This window comes from Calypte anna, chromosome 2 (assembly GCF_003957555.1).
Source record: "Calypte anna isolate BGI_N300 chromosome 2, bCalAnn1_v1.p, whole genome shotgun sequence".
NCBI lineage: Eukaryota > Metazoa > Chordata > Aves > Apodiformes > Trochilidae > Calypte > Calypte anna.
Genome location: NC_044245.1, coordinates 42,678,824 through 42,693,912, shown reverse-complemented (window position 1 = coordinate 42,693,912; position 15,089 = coordinate 42,678,824). Strand labels below are relative to the sequence as shown.

Here is a 15,089-nt window from a genome sequence, read left to right as displayed (position 1 = left end):
ATGACACAGAATAGTCTAGGGAGCAACCCCTTGGTTTGTGAGTCTGCATATTGAAGGCCTAGATAGGACTCTCAGATGTGTTCCTCTTAATACACTGTATGTCTGTAAAGACATCCAAACACTTGGCTCTTCTTCCATAAATGAGGAGAGGCTTGCTATAGTATGATACTGGAGAGTTTGTGAATATTATCCCAAGATGATACCTGTCATGTGACATGATACTAAGTTGTCTTCTGCTCTCAAGTCTTTGGTGATTTTTCTGTTTTCAGTCTTCATATGTAGATCAGACTTACTTAGGCACACAGTTTTCTTTCTTCCTATTTTTAGTATAGTTTTAATTCTTCTAAGGCTGTTCAGCTGTGTCCTTGACACTGAGCCGAGTCATCTGAGTAGCCATGGACTGCAGGTGCAATGAAGTTGATCTTAAGCAGCAAATATAAAAATATGGTGAGATTAAAAGCCATGTAATTGCTTCTGTCCACTGTTATTTCTTGGCCACATCAGAATAAGTGTCTGCTATGCTGGCAGGCTCACAACATACACATTTGCCAGAAACATGTAACAGTAAGCCTTGTCTGCAGTGTGTAAGAATGAAATAAGTGTAGTTCTTGCTTCCCTAGCACAGGAGTCTCTTACTGTTTTAAGCTTGTTATCTTAGAATATTTGGATTTTCCTTCTGTTTAAACTTCTTCAGCCTTATTTTTAACTTACGGTTTAATTAAATTGCTCCTCTCCCCAGTAGTTTCCTCTTGGTTTAAATTTAGCCAATGTATATTGCTGTATTATAGCAAATGTAATTTGTCATTAATGATGAATACTATGTGTCCTCTTCTAAAATGCTTCATGCTGAAAGGAACCATGAAGCATTCTATTTTGTTGTTGGGGGAGCATTGAACAGAATACTAGAGTAGATCATATGACAAAATACTCTTAAGCAAAGTTAAAAATCTGGGATGGGCATCGATATCTGAATCATGACTGCTCATAGGAACACATCAGCTGACATCTTTTATGGGCTTGTGATCTGTTGTGTGTTCAGTTCTTGTGATCTGTTGTGTGGTGGGAGATAGGTACTGCAACAAAATTATTTGGCCACCTTCAAGCTAAGTAGGGGGAGAAAAGACTTAAGCAATTTTACAAAATTAAAGGTATACCTCTTAGGTGAAACTACTTTTATGTTTTGTGAGGCTTTTTAATATCCTGTATTTAAAAACATTGATCTTCTTTATGGCATCAGGCTATCGAAGCATTAAATCAATTACTGAATCCTGAATATGTGAATAGTCATGTTGAATTTGCAGGTATAAATGTTATCATGTACCAGCCTCAAAATGCTCAGTACCTACAGGATTTAGGCCCTAGTAAGCATAACAGAAATCAAATAATTGTCTGAGTTAATAGCATACACTTACTGCAAATTAGAGCTCTAAAGGAAATTACCATGTAGTGTTTTTCTTCCTCTGTCAGCTAAACCATATGAAGAATGGGTTGAAACTAGCAGAATGAGTAATTGTTCTAGGGATGAATGTGTGTGATTTACATTATTAAGCAAAACTATAGCCATCCCTCAGCGTTAAATGCATGTCAAGTGCTTTGAGCAGGGTACAGAAAGGAAGACGCAGCTGGGCAGGTCATTTACTGTGCTTCCCCCTTTGCCAAGGACTTGCAGGACAGAGCTGGAGTGCTTGGCTTCCTAGACCACTGCCAGCTCCTCTCTTCTCTCAGGATGTGTCTGCCTGGTCACTTCTTTCATTATAGCTGTCTGCTTGGTTTTACTGGCTATAGATATGTGAAATGCTAGGGTGTAAGACCCAAAATTGTCATTGAAATTTCCTGAGTGTGCAGTTGTTGTGGAAGTTTAAGAGCATGTGCTTTTCTCTAAGTACATCGTGGAGTTATTTATTTTGTGCATCATGATCTATCTGTCAATAAGAAATAAACTCCTTGTATTGAATGCAGTGAGATCTGAGAAACTTCATTCCAGGCACAAAGTATTAGTATTGAACTAAGTATTAGCTTTTACTTTAAGCAGAAACTAAGGGGCTTCATGCCCAGAAGTGCTTCTTTTTCATCTTTTGGTATGTTATTTAGTTGGGAATCAAGGCAGGTTTTATGATTTTTATTTTATATAAACAGAAATTAGAAGGAAGTAAAAGAAACAAGAAGAATCTTAGAGTGCAGTAGGGATCACTGTTAATTGTTGTTGAATGTATATATATTTTAAAAAACAACAAAACAAAACCAGACTTCATAAGACAACTAATGTAAGATTTATGTAAATTATTAAATTTATTACTTACCAATAGCAATAGTAAAGAATTTTTAAAGCAATAGTACTGAAGGGTATACATGTTTAGTTCAGTCTCATTAAAAGAAGTCTTTTTTGTAATTTCTTACTTCATAGAGTAATATGTAAACAATCCTGAGAACAGTTTATACTAGTCCTTTAAAAAGGAACATGCTTTGAATAAAAGTCTCCTCAATAACCTGTGTCTACCTGTGAAGAAAAGGGTAATGAATTCTTGTCTTCTGAGTTGACCAGATTATCTTCACCTTTATTTAAGGCTTTGCTGTCAAAGTTGTTATGCATGTCAAACTGTTATGCATCCTTGAAGTCATGAAATATGATACGTTTTTCCCTTTGAAAGCTCTAGAAAAACTGTCAAATAATGAAATTATTGTATTTTGTGCTTTAGTGGAATTGCAGATTCCATAAGTAACACTGATAATCAAGAATGCACTAGTAACCCCAGTATGCATCTCGAGAATACTTCACTGTTTTGATGGCAATTGACTGCTTCCTCACAATTGTTTTAATATGTACTATATATTTACAGATATATGGAGTTTGGGGGTCATCCTCTTCATGCTGGTTTGTGGACAACCACCATTTCAAGAAGCAAATGACAGTGAAACTCTAACTATGATAATGGACTGCAAATACACAGTGCCACCTCATGTGTCTAAAGAATGTAAAGAGTAAGTAGATGCTACAGAACTTGGAAACCTTACTAGAGCGGGTTCTCCTTACCTTTGGAAGTTCCCCAATGCCATATTATCCGTGTGTGGAATATTCCTTGCCTGTTAAGATATGCCTACTGCTTTTGTTTAGCTCTTAGTATTTCTCCACATTGCTTGAGTAGTTTCTTGGGCAACAGTATTTCATTTTTTTAATTCTTTGTGTCTCTTCTTACTAGGGTTAATCCCATGATATTTTTTGCCAATAGGTTTTTCCCACGTGTATGAAACTTCATTTTGATTTTAGACAGTGAATCTTTCTTCTATGTGCCTCAGTTGTCATGTATTTTACAAATGATTGGAGAAGCTGCTCACTACTGACTGGCTTTGGCCAACACTCTTGCTGGACAAATTGCAAGGTGTTGTTGAGAATATTTTGTGGCAGAGATTCAGAATGGAGCAATTCCTATATATTTCTGTTCAAAATACAAGTTGTCAAAACCCAAATATCACAGCAATTTTTGCTCATCTCCTGAAATTGCAATTCCAAATCAACATTCTAGGCAATCGAGGGAGAAAAATATTCTGTCTGCAGATACCATGTGCCACATGGGAATCATGACTCATTGTGGTGTGTTGTTTTTCTGCAGTGTTCACTGCAGCTTTTTTATTCTTGTGATACGTCCCAGTATTTACCATATTTCCCTTACAGGTAATGACCACTTCAGTCTTTTTAATATAGATCCCAGTTCCATCACTTAAACTGTTTTACAATTTTTAGCAGCATTATTGAATCTGCAAAATAGTATTACCTTCTTTTTCAATATAAAAGCTTGGGTCCCTTTATAATTTTTGAAAAACACATTTGGTCTAGTCAGTACTAGAGCAGAATCTAGGATTCTGTTGGTTGACACAGAAGGGGATCTGTTACAGCTGCAGTCATGCAAACTGTTCCTCCCTCACATATCATCTGTGTGGTCCAGGAATCCAATGCCCAGCATGATGCCATGGCTGGTTTTCCTGTCTCGTCATGAGTGTCCAGCATTTCCAGTAAGATGGAAAAGTGCTCTCAACAGCTTGAAGAGCTTTACACACAGAAGAGGTTTAAAAGAGAGCTCTTACTAGTGAATTCCAACAAGTGAGTCTCTTTGAGATGCTGTGTGCTGTGCTGAGGCTGTTTCTGCAGCCCTTTGCTAATTATATTGACTAAGGCTAATTTGCTTAAAGGTCCCAGTAGATCTGCTTTCTCTAGGTGATGCATCAACAGGATGTGGTCAGTTACCCAAGTCCTCTACAGGTGAGGTATTCTTAGGGAAAAGATTATGGGAATATTTAAATTTCCTGTTTGGAGTGAAAGTATTCTTGGCAGTCTGGGATGCATAAGCAAGCTTAAAGCAGGAGGCACTTGTGGTACTTCTGTGTGGTTTTAAAAAAGTCAAAGGATGCACATATTTTGTTCCTTTCTATTAATATTATAATAGTACATTATTAACAGAAGGAAAGAAAGTCAAGCCTTCCATGTCTCACCTTGCCTTTTCTTCTGGTAAAGGCAGAGAACACAGCTACAAAGTGTATGTGTTACTTTTTTTTTTTTTTACTGTAGAGTTTTAAGAAGTCTGAATTAACCTCAGTTTTTAATTCTATGGATCATCTCATACAGAAAAGAAAATTTTTTAAAAATTATTTCCTTTATGATTTGTGTGGCCTTGCAGTTTGAAGTTGCCAGGTTGTAGTATAGTTAGCACAACAACAAGCATTGTGTGAGAACTGCAGAACTGTAATTCCACACGTTGGAGCAATAAATTTCATTGAAACCTTGGCACCAGAACTATATCCATGTTCCTTTTGTTGTGCAAAACCAAAAATACTTCCCCCAAGAATTCTTCATGTATAATAAGTGAATAAAGATGTGCTCTGCTAATCTAGTAATCTTTCTCTGTTTATTTGGGGAATTGATACACATCCTTCCCAGCACTTCTAAGCACTAGTATCAACCCATTAGTAGGTTTGTGACTTCATCATCCCAGACAGTACTCTGTTTTGGGTTTTTCTCTCTATGGACAGGACAGATCACTTTTCCTTCAAGGTTACTGAAGAATCAAATGTCAGATAGCTATTTTAGCATAAAATATTTCTACTTATCTTGCCATTCGATATTCTTGTTGACAACAGTAATAACAGAAAATTATATTTCTGTTACTTTAGAGACCATCCTGTGGGCCATCTGTGACAGTTGCCCTGTAAGACCTATTAAAAACAAACAAACCAGAAAAATCAGGTTAAGTATCTAAGCATAGTAAATGGAAACTGTAAATGGAAACTGCAGCATTTGCAGAATTTATAGTTTTTCATTTGTTTCAGTTAAGCAATGTTTGGAATGTATGAGAATAAATTACATTGCTTACTGTAGAAAGAGCTAAAAATCTATGTAGATTGACAGCAGAAAATTTATTCCTAATGTTGTTTTTACACTGACTGCTTTTTAAACATGTGAGTGCATTTTGTTTAGTTTTATTTTTTTATTCACAGTCTAATTACACGGATGTTGCAGAGAGACCCGAAGCGAAGAGCATCTCTGGAAGAGATTGAAAACCACGCATGGCTCCAAGGAGTTGACCCATCTCCTGCAACAAAGTACAATATTCCTCTTGTGTCATATAAAAATTTGTCTGAGGAGGAACACAACAGCATAATACAACGCATGGTTCTTGGTGACATAGCAGACCGAGACACAATAGTGGAGTAAGTTGTCAGTTTTTATATGCAGTGTACTTTGTGTATCTGTCATTTGGGTTAAAGAATGTAACAAGAACCTGGATTCTTCAGTGTTTAAATATCAAGTCATTCAGTTAACAAACAAAATATTACAGTTTTACTCTGTGACAGGATATCCTAGGATGAGAAGTACTTAGGTAGAACCAACCGTAGGAAAAATTTGACAAAAATGTCTTGGAATGGTGTTTGATTCCTGCAATAGTTTCCTATCTTGAGCAAACAACGTCTTTAAAATCCAAATTGAAAAGTAAATGCTTTTCCTTGTGCTTCTTATCTCATGCATGTTTGGAGCTGATAAATTCTAGCATTTTTCCCTCAGTACATTTCCAGGATATCTGAATCACTGTTACCTGAAAATATTTTTCCTGTTATCTATATAATGCAAAATAGTCATAGTCACTGAGTGTGCTTGCTAGAAAGGTGTATGGTGTCTTATAATAGCTCAAAACCCCAACATTTCCAAAGTAGTCCCAAAATTGAAGGACAATTATTTTTTTTAATGTTTGTTTGCACTTAAGCTGGAAAAACAGTTATGATCTTACCTTGGTGGGTGGGTGGGGGAAGCAGCAGGCTCACTTCTTAAGCTTTTAGCTGCAAAACAGTGGCATCCTGAATGATGCTTACTGTGTTATGAACTTAATTTTACTGTAACCTTAATGTGACATCCCAAAAATTATGAAGGCTTATCCTTCAGCTATTGGATAAGCAAATATTAGTACTTTGTGGTTGTATGGGCCAGTAGGAAAGCTCATCATCAGTGCATAACATTAATAAAATACAATTTAATCATTTAAAGAATGTTCATTAAAGGAAGAATTCCTTATTTATTTTTTTTTATGATATCCTGAAGATGCCCTCATGCAACTGTAGTTGGCCGGTTGGCTATTTATTTTTAATAAAACCAAGACATGCTTGTCAAACCACCTAAAACGCACAGTTCTGCTTTCAGGCACTCTTTTTGCTATGAGAAGTACAGTGTGGCGTGTGAGATGCATGTCCAGCTTTTAGAAAAGCATCAATGTATGGTTTATTTCATCTCTTGTACTTTCCTTAGGGCACTGGAAACCAACAAATACAATCACATCACTGCTACTTACTTCTTACTCGCTGAAAGGATTCTACGAGAAAAACAAGAGAAGGAAATTCAGACCAGATCTGCAAGCCCCAGCAACATCAAAGCTCAGTTCAGGTGAGAATTTAGAATCTAGGTTTATATGGTGGCTTAATGAGAATACTATTGAATTGCTCAAGTACTTGTTCTATTTGTCTGTTTGTTTTCTGTTTTGTTTTAAACAGTTAAATACTTACTCACTGCAAATCTTAAATGTCTTTAAAGTTCCATGGATATTTCAAAACCTCTTCAGAAACCAGTTAACAGTAATACTTTCAATTCCTACCATTTTCAGGGAATGCTTAATAAGTTTGAAGTCTGTATCTGAAGTACTAAGTATTCCACCTGCTAGGAAAAGGCATGTTCATTATCTTCAGTTCCTCATACATATTGTGTATGTAATGAAAACAGTTGCATAATCCATAAACATGTTGATGGGGAATTAGTTATAAATGAAAGAATGGTAACTCGTCTGCCCTTCTCTCTTAAAGGATCATCCTCTTTGTTTTATGTTATTTTTTTTTTAAAGAAATCCAAACATTCAAATGTGTCTAGTACTAAGTACCAGTTATAGAACACATTACTTTAGAAGAAAACTTTGAGTTTACCTTTAAATGAAAATTCTAAGGTTTTGCTTTTTTTCTCTGCATAGGTGTCACTCTTTCAATAAAAGAGCTGCTCCAGTTATGTGAGGAACTGGAACAAAGAAGTTAATTGAACCTAAACCTTTATATGAATTTGTAAAAATGAATGAAGTAGTTGAAGCCTGCCTTATGAATGGGAATTTTATTTTAATAACAAGGAGATCAAGTATAAACTCAGGAATTCTTGCCCTTAATGGTCCCAGCTATTCCTTGTCACCATGATGGTTCTCAATGCAGATGGTGTTTATGCAGAATGACCTCATGGCAAAGACAACAAAGTTGTTACACTACTTTGATTTTAAGACTTCAAAAGTTCTAATAATAATTTAAAAATTAACTTACTTGCAACCTGGTGCTTCTTTTCTTTTCCACTCTCCCCTCAGGCCTATAGAGAATAAGTGCTGGGGGGAGGGGAGATAAGCACAGGCTGCTAGGAGAGATAAACATACTGTAGTGAGGAGGTTTATTGCCTGGAAATTACTGTACTGTTGGATACTGTATTTACCCTTTGTTGTGACAGTTACAGAACTCTTCATGGTGGTTTTGGGGTTTTTTTTGTTTGCTTGTTTTCTGTTTGGGGATTTTTGTGGCTTTTTTTCTGTGGGTTGTGGGTTTTTTGGTTGGTTGGTTGGTTGGTTGTTTTTTTGTAACAAACCAGTCTGGCTTTAATGCATGTTAAGTTCTTGAAGTGCTGATGATCTTCATTTTCTGCCACTTCTGTAGTTAGATTTCCAAGTTATTTAAGTCCTACTTGTTAATCGCAGACAGTTGTTTGTGTTTAAAATACCCAGCATAGCACAAATCAAGAGAGAACTAGGTCAATGGTTCCCAGGGTTTCTATAGTCAGCTGGGACCTAAGGGAGGATGCCAGTGTCAAACCAAGGAGGACAGCAGCCAAAGCTCCACTTCTTGGATTTTTATGTTGCTGGTTTGCAAAGCAAAGCAAAACACTTCAAAACAAACTCTGCAGTTTGGCTTGATGAATTTTATGTTGGCATTAATAAAGTGCTTTTCTTCAAAGCTCATACAGATACAGTTGTGAAGACAGGTGTCAGTTGTTACCTGTGCAGACAGACACTGCACCCTGTAGGATCCTTTCCTGTCCAGCTATTGCAGAGGAAGCCTTGTGCAAATGCAGTCCTAGTGCGAATGCTTCTACTGTCTTTAAACACTTTAAAAGGACACATTCAGAATAACAAAGAGGTGTCTGAGCTTTCCTTCTTTCTTGCTCTTCACACAGCAGAGATCAGAAAACTGGTATGATCCTTCCATCTTCATATGCATGCTGTCCAAGCAGATATCTGGGGTCACACTTGGTGTGACACATTCTTTGCTTCCTCTTCTGCTTTCCTTCTGCATCTTGCTTCCAAAACGGGCTAACATAGTCATGTGCCCCTTTCTTTTGGCACACCCAAAATCTGGTTGGGAATATCCTGTAATACGTTATTGATATGTGAACAGAGGTCTCCACTACAGCTTTTTTCATGTGGTATGATAGAATATTTCAGTTAGGTGGAGTTAAATGATTGGCAAACTTTTTAAAATAAAGGATAACTCTTAGAGAGGTTACATAAAATTTCTTTATCTTCAGAAGAAATGTGGGACTTACGCTGAGTGAAGCAATTGAAGAATTATGCAATGATAGGTGTAGTAGGTGTTAGTCTTATGCATTGGGCTTTCAAAATACAGAAGGACTGACAGTCTTTGTTCTTAATTTATTCTGTGTGCATTATATTAGGATTTTAAATGAAATACAAATCATTAGATACCGGAGATAAGACATCAGATACTAACTGTAAAACTGATTTACACTCAAGTGTTACTTTCATTTTGATCTGAGCTAATGCAAGTGCACAGTCCTGTATTTTAAACTTTGATTTGCAGCTTATTGAAGTTTCATATTCTTAAACTGCTTGAGTCTTGAATTCATGCAGCTGTATTATTCCACTTGCTCAGCTAAGGACAAAGAAAAGTATAACCTCAATTTGTGTGTGTTCAAAATTAAAGGGGATTTTGTAGAACAGGGCTTGGCTGAATGAGACTTACTGAAAATGAGAGAATGTTTCTTATGACTCAGCTTTCAGTCTCATTCATGTTAATTCTAACCTATTTTTTTATATTTGGAACGCTGGGGAAAAATAACAGAAGCTTCAGACTAGAAGTAGTACTTTGCAATACTATCTTATTTGAGTTGTGCTCAAATAAGCTCTCATCTTCTATGCACTGGTGGTTCTATACCTACTTCAGATTATTTTCTTCAAGACACAATTACTTAAAGTGTTTTATTGATCAGTTAATTTTCTGTGAGCAGTATAGTCTTCAGATTTTGACAGTAACTGTTGTAATTTCTAAACAATGTTTTTGTACATATGATGAGCCTTTCCTATAACAATATTTCTAAGGGAATGCACATTCTACAAGAACATTTCCTTTTCCTTAGTTACTCAGTGCTAATATTTACAAACATGTGACCTGGCAAGCCCATTTGTGTGGCAGTACTTGTGCTGCACGTGTGCAGATCTTAAATTTTCTTGTGTGTTCTGATCTAACTTATTTTATTCTTTATTATTGTTATGTAGACAATCGTGGCCAACAAAAATCGATGTACCCCAAGACCTGGAGGATGACCTTACAGCTTCTCCTCTCTCCCATGGAACTGTTCCTCAGTCACCAGCACGCACAGCTGAGAACGTGCTCAATGGCCACAGAAGTAAGGCTGTGGGTGATTCAGCAAAGAAAGAAGAGATCCCTGAATTAGCCGGACCTGCACTTTCAGCAGTCCCATCAGTGAGCTTAAAACCCACTACCAGTGGCCGGAAGTGCTTGTTCAGAGTAGAAGAAGATGAAGAGGAGGATGAAGAAGATAAAAAACCTATTTCTCTTTCCACTCAAGTAGTTCTGCGCCGTAAGCCTTCGGTTACGAATCGTCTTACTTCTAGAAAGAGCGCGCCGGTCCTCAATCAGATCTTCGAGGAGGGCGAGTCAGATGATGAGTTTGACATGGATGAGAATTTACCTCCAAAGCTCAGCAGATTAAAAATGAATATTGCTTCACCAAGCACAGTGCATAAACGCTACCACAGGAGGAAAAGCCAGGGACGAGGCTCTAGTTGCAGCAGCTCAGAAACAAGCGACGACGACTCAGAAAGTAGGAGACGCCTCGACAAAGACAGTGGCTTCACTTACTCCTGGCACAGACGGGATAGCAGCGAGGGGCCACCCGGCAGCCAAGGAGATGGGGGTGGACAGAGCAAACCAAGTAATGCAAATGGAGGGGTAGACAAAGCCAGCCCAAGTGATAACAACAAAGGGGGGGGGAGTCCCTCCAGTAGCTCCAGCGGTAGCACCAACAACACTTCAGGTTCCACTCGGAGATGCGCTGGATCTGGAAACTCAATGCAGCTCTCGGCTAGGAGCGCAGGGGACCTGGTGGAAAGCCTGAAGTTAATGAGCCTTTGCCTGGGGTCACAGATTCACGGCAGCACTAAATACATTATTGATCCTCAAAACAATCTGTCTTTTTCCAGTGTAAAAATACAGGAGAAATCAACATGGAAAATGTGTATAAGCTCCAGCGGAAGCACAAACCAGGCTTCATCACTGGGCAACCTAAAATTTTTTTCTGACCAAATGTCAGACACGGCAAACAAATTGGAACAGATAAAGAACAGGAACTTGAAAAACAATGTGCTACAACTACCTCTCTGTGAAAAGACGATATCTGTGAATATTCAGCGGAACCCAAAGGAGGGGCTGCTGTGTACCTCCAGTCAAGCCAGTTGTTGTCATGTCATTTGACAATGATCTGACTATAATAACTCGATCTACTTGACAGCATCATTCTTCCTGTTCAGAGCTGTGAACACCTTGTCACCAGACCCCCTTTTGTTGTCTTAAGATTTTTAAGTGGGCTTTGAGCAGCTATTTATTACATTTTAATTTTGTGTTTGCTTGATGGTATGACAATGCATGGTTTTTGCATGCTGCTAGCCAATATGTTTTTCTTTTTCAATAAAACAAAATATTTTATTGTGTAATTTTTACATTTATAATTTCACTATGGAAGATCTGGATTAAATTAAAATTAATATCTGGATCCTAATGTAAATGGAGCACTTCAAAGTTTCATGTCCTGCACTTAAAGTAGAGAGAGAAGCCTCTGTTTGCTTGTGAAATGTTAATTCTTGTTCTGACCTTCTGTGATATCTAAAATATGTGATATGTGGCATAATTCTATGTGTCTGAAACAGAACCAAAGCAATAATGTTTTGATGCTGAAAACTCTTCAGAGAGCTTTCAGATGTTCCAAGGCTTGTACAAAGCAAAGATGCACTGAAAATTAGTGATCTTGAAATATTATTTTAAACCCACACCTATTTGTCTTAAGCTATGATGTGGATAAAGTTGTGGCTCAAAAATCAAACTGAAAAGATCTTGTTTTACTAGAGGCAGGTTTGGTTTTGTTTTTGGTTTTTTTATATAAAAAAAATTAGTAAAAAAGAAAAAAAAAGATAAATAGCTTTGTAAGGCAGCTTTCTCCCATAGAAATATGTTAATATTACAAGCAGACAATCTTCTTTTTTAATATAACAAAGGTAAATTATTAAGTCTACTTCTGAATTTTAACATGCTAACTGAAAATAAAGTATTTGTATGAATTTTACTTTTATTATTAGTGTATCATGACATTTAGTGTTTTAGGTTTTTACCTTGTAAACCTTCTCCTCTGTCTTCTTCCTTCCCTGGGATTTCAAAAGGCAGCAAGGAATGGAAAACCTTTTGGTAATTGGATTCAAATTGAAATTGTCTTTGACATTTTTCTCATTACCCTTTTTTAGACTTCAAATACTGCTGTTTCCCACACGTATACCACTTATTTTCCCTCAGTAATCATGCTTTTTCATAAAGTCAATTAAAAATAGCATATAGGAAAATATTTATTTGACAGCTCCTTAGCCTTCCTGTTGGGTTTCCCATTGCCATGACAAGGTCTTGATTTAGAGTATTTCTTGTACAAAAGGATACTTTCGACCAGATGAATTATCTTTATGGAATTTTATTATCTAGAATAAAATATATTGCAGATTCCTAGTTTTGGGAAGGGCAAGAATGTTTTATTTTTTCATGCTGTGCACTGGGTCTTCTAAGCAATGCTAGTGAAACTGGTGGTGTTATGTAGCAGAGCCCTGGGCAGACACGGGATGTCTGAGCAGAGTGTTTACATTGTTGAGCATCTTCTAACACTTGCAGAACGGTCAAATCCGACGCATTTCACGTCCACCACAGAGTGAGCAGAGCACCAAAGAACTGTGTTATGCTTGGTCACAATTTCTACAGCTCATGCCAGCTGCTCCCAATTAGTAAGAGACTTTACTAAGGGAGTCTAAATTGCATGGGGTATTCTTACTGGCTGGCCTAGCCAGGGATGTTACATTCTGCTTCCTCAGCAAGGCAAAGGATAGGTGTTTTACTGCTTTACATTTTAAACTCTACTTGCAGTTTAGTCAGTGTGATATTTGTAAATCACAAGCTACAAGAACAGATGTGTGGGTGAAGCCATAGAACATATTTGCTTGAAATTTTTGAGCAGGGATCTTACCAAGGGCCAGAAATGAGATGTGTGGTTCACAGACGGTGAGCGTAACATCCAAGTAGGAGACAAGTTTATAAAGGGCATTGGCAATAAACTTATTTGTTGCAGCTTTTTTCCAAGTATTGTAAATACTCTTTCCTGATATTATGTATGTACAGCCTTGGAATGGCACCTTTTATCTAACCCCGGGTGTTATTTTGTTTCCAATGTTTTTATATACAACTGTATATATGGTGCTCACTTTAGAACAGCAGTGTTGACCATTTATGCTGCATAGTTGTATTATAGCCTTATAGTTGTGTGTGGTTGGTTGAACCTTTGGGCATACAGATGTTCGTCTGAGTGGTGTCTGTTACCCATTTGTTGCTAGGTGAATGACTGTGCATGTGGTGTATGTTGTATTATGTTGTCACTTAAAAAGGAAGGGCGAGAATAACCACTACATTAAGATAATATTGGACCAAACTATTTAGAGCAAGTAAACAGTTTCTTGTACCCCTTAACGTGTCTTTACAAGTTGCATATAGTTACAGTAGTGTAAAAATTAACTATTGTGGACAAACAATTAGTCTTGTATTTTTCTGTATGTGTGTATATAAATATATATATTAAAAAAAATGTACCTCTAGCAACTTAATCTGTATTTAAGATGTGACAATCTTGACACAATTTTAAGAGTAGCAGTATAAATAAGCAGAAATAATGAACAGAAATATAGAAATTTCTCACCAAGAAAGAATCCACGTGTGTGTGTTGAGAGGGTACAGAAAAATCAGCTGACCTTATTGCTTTCAGCAGTGTTTGGCTTTTTCATTGTATAAAATTCATGGTGTGCGACAGAAATGGAAAATCCAGTTAATAAAAGTGATATCTTGATCGATGCATAACCCATGCTGTGCACCTCAATGCCGTTTGTTCCTCCTGGTGTTCACTGTGTGAGGGCAGCACGAGCTCCTGGCCTTGTGCCCCGGGTCGGGTCAGACCCTCTGGAGTCCGGTGTGCTGGGAGCAGCTCCCAGTGCTGTGGGCACTGGACAGCACTTCCCAAGGTCACAGAGTCATAAAGTAAAACAAAGTGGTAGAAACGTAAGTTTTCTCTGAAAAAAAAATACAGCTTTGGGTGTGGATGCGTGTTAATTTGCAAGCTTTCACTTACTCTGCTGCTTAGATAGAACTTGTTTGTTTGGGCTTAAAAGCTGTCATGGCTGGTGTAGCAAGATGAACCTCTTTTTAGGGCACGGCGCTTCAAGGTCCAACCAGGTGTTCCAGCAGAGACTCACAAGTAGTGCTCTGAGCCTTCAGCCCTCAGGGCTGACCAGCCTGGATCGGTGCTATTGCTCCGAGAGCAACTGACCTCTCTGCTGGCTTGCTCAGGACTGAGCTGAGCCTGTGAGTTTGAGCCTCACCTTTTATTGGCCCCCTAATCCTGCTCATGTGCAGTGGGGGCCCTGCCCTAATCAGGCACAGGTGGGCTTAACACAAGCTCATGCCACTCCCTGGGAATTAGTGGCACCTGGTTGCCTCTTCACTATAGGCTGGCATCTGCTAAAAAGGGTTTTTGCTTAAAGGCTGAGGTATCGGTTTCCTAGGTAGGCCTTCAGGATGACTGAAATGGCTTAGTAACCTTAATCGGCTGTTTTTTGATACCTTCCCTTGTTCAGCTTAACCACCTTGGCAAACCTGGAGCTGTGCTGGCAGCTCAGGAACACTCAGTATAACAGGCTCTGCTTGTGCCCAGGTAAGTCAGATCTGAGTCCTGTCTCTGGCCTCACCCACCCCTGCTGTCCCACCTGGGTAAAACAAGGTGCTTCATCTGTCAAAAGACTGCCTGTGTACCACTTGGCCAGTCTGCAGAGGTGGTGTATACACTTGTGGTTTGTTTTTTTTTTTTTTTTCCTTGTGATGAAGTTTCACCAGTGCAGGCTGAATGTTTTTAACCCAAATCCAACCCACTACTATTATTCATTGCAATGTAAAATGGGCAGTAGTAAAAAAAGACCAAAACCAAA

The 15,089-nt window shown here is 37.9% G+C and overlaps 1 protein-coding gene across 3 annotated transcripts in view; it reads left to right on the top strand.

Moving 5' to 3' along the window:
* SNRK (SNF related kinase) overlaps window positions 1-13,970 on the top strand; it is a 40,526-nt gene extending 26,556 nt beyond the window's left edge. For all 3 annotated transcript variants that reach the window (XM_030446217.1, XM_030446219.1, XM_030446218.1), the window contains exons 4-7: window positions 2,838-2,979; window positions 5,488-5,700; window positions 6,788-6,922; window positions 10,068-13,970. In XM_030446217.1, coding sequence (XP_030302077.1) covers window positions 2,838-2,979; window positions 5,488-5,700; window positions 6,788-6,922; window positions 10,068-11,286 — 1,709 coding nt within the window. In that variant the 3' untranslated portion in view covers window positions 11,287-13,970. The remainder of the gene's footprint in view (window positions 1-2,837; window positions 2,980-5,487; window positions 5,701-6,787; window positions 6,923-10,067) is intronic.
* Window positions 13,971-15,089: the final 1,119 nt, after the last annotated feature.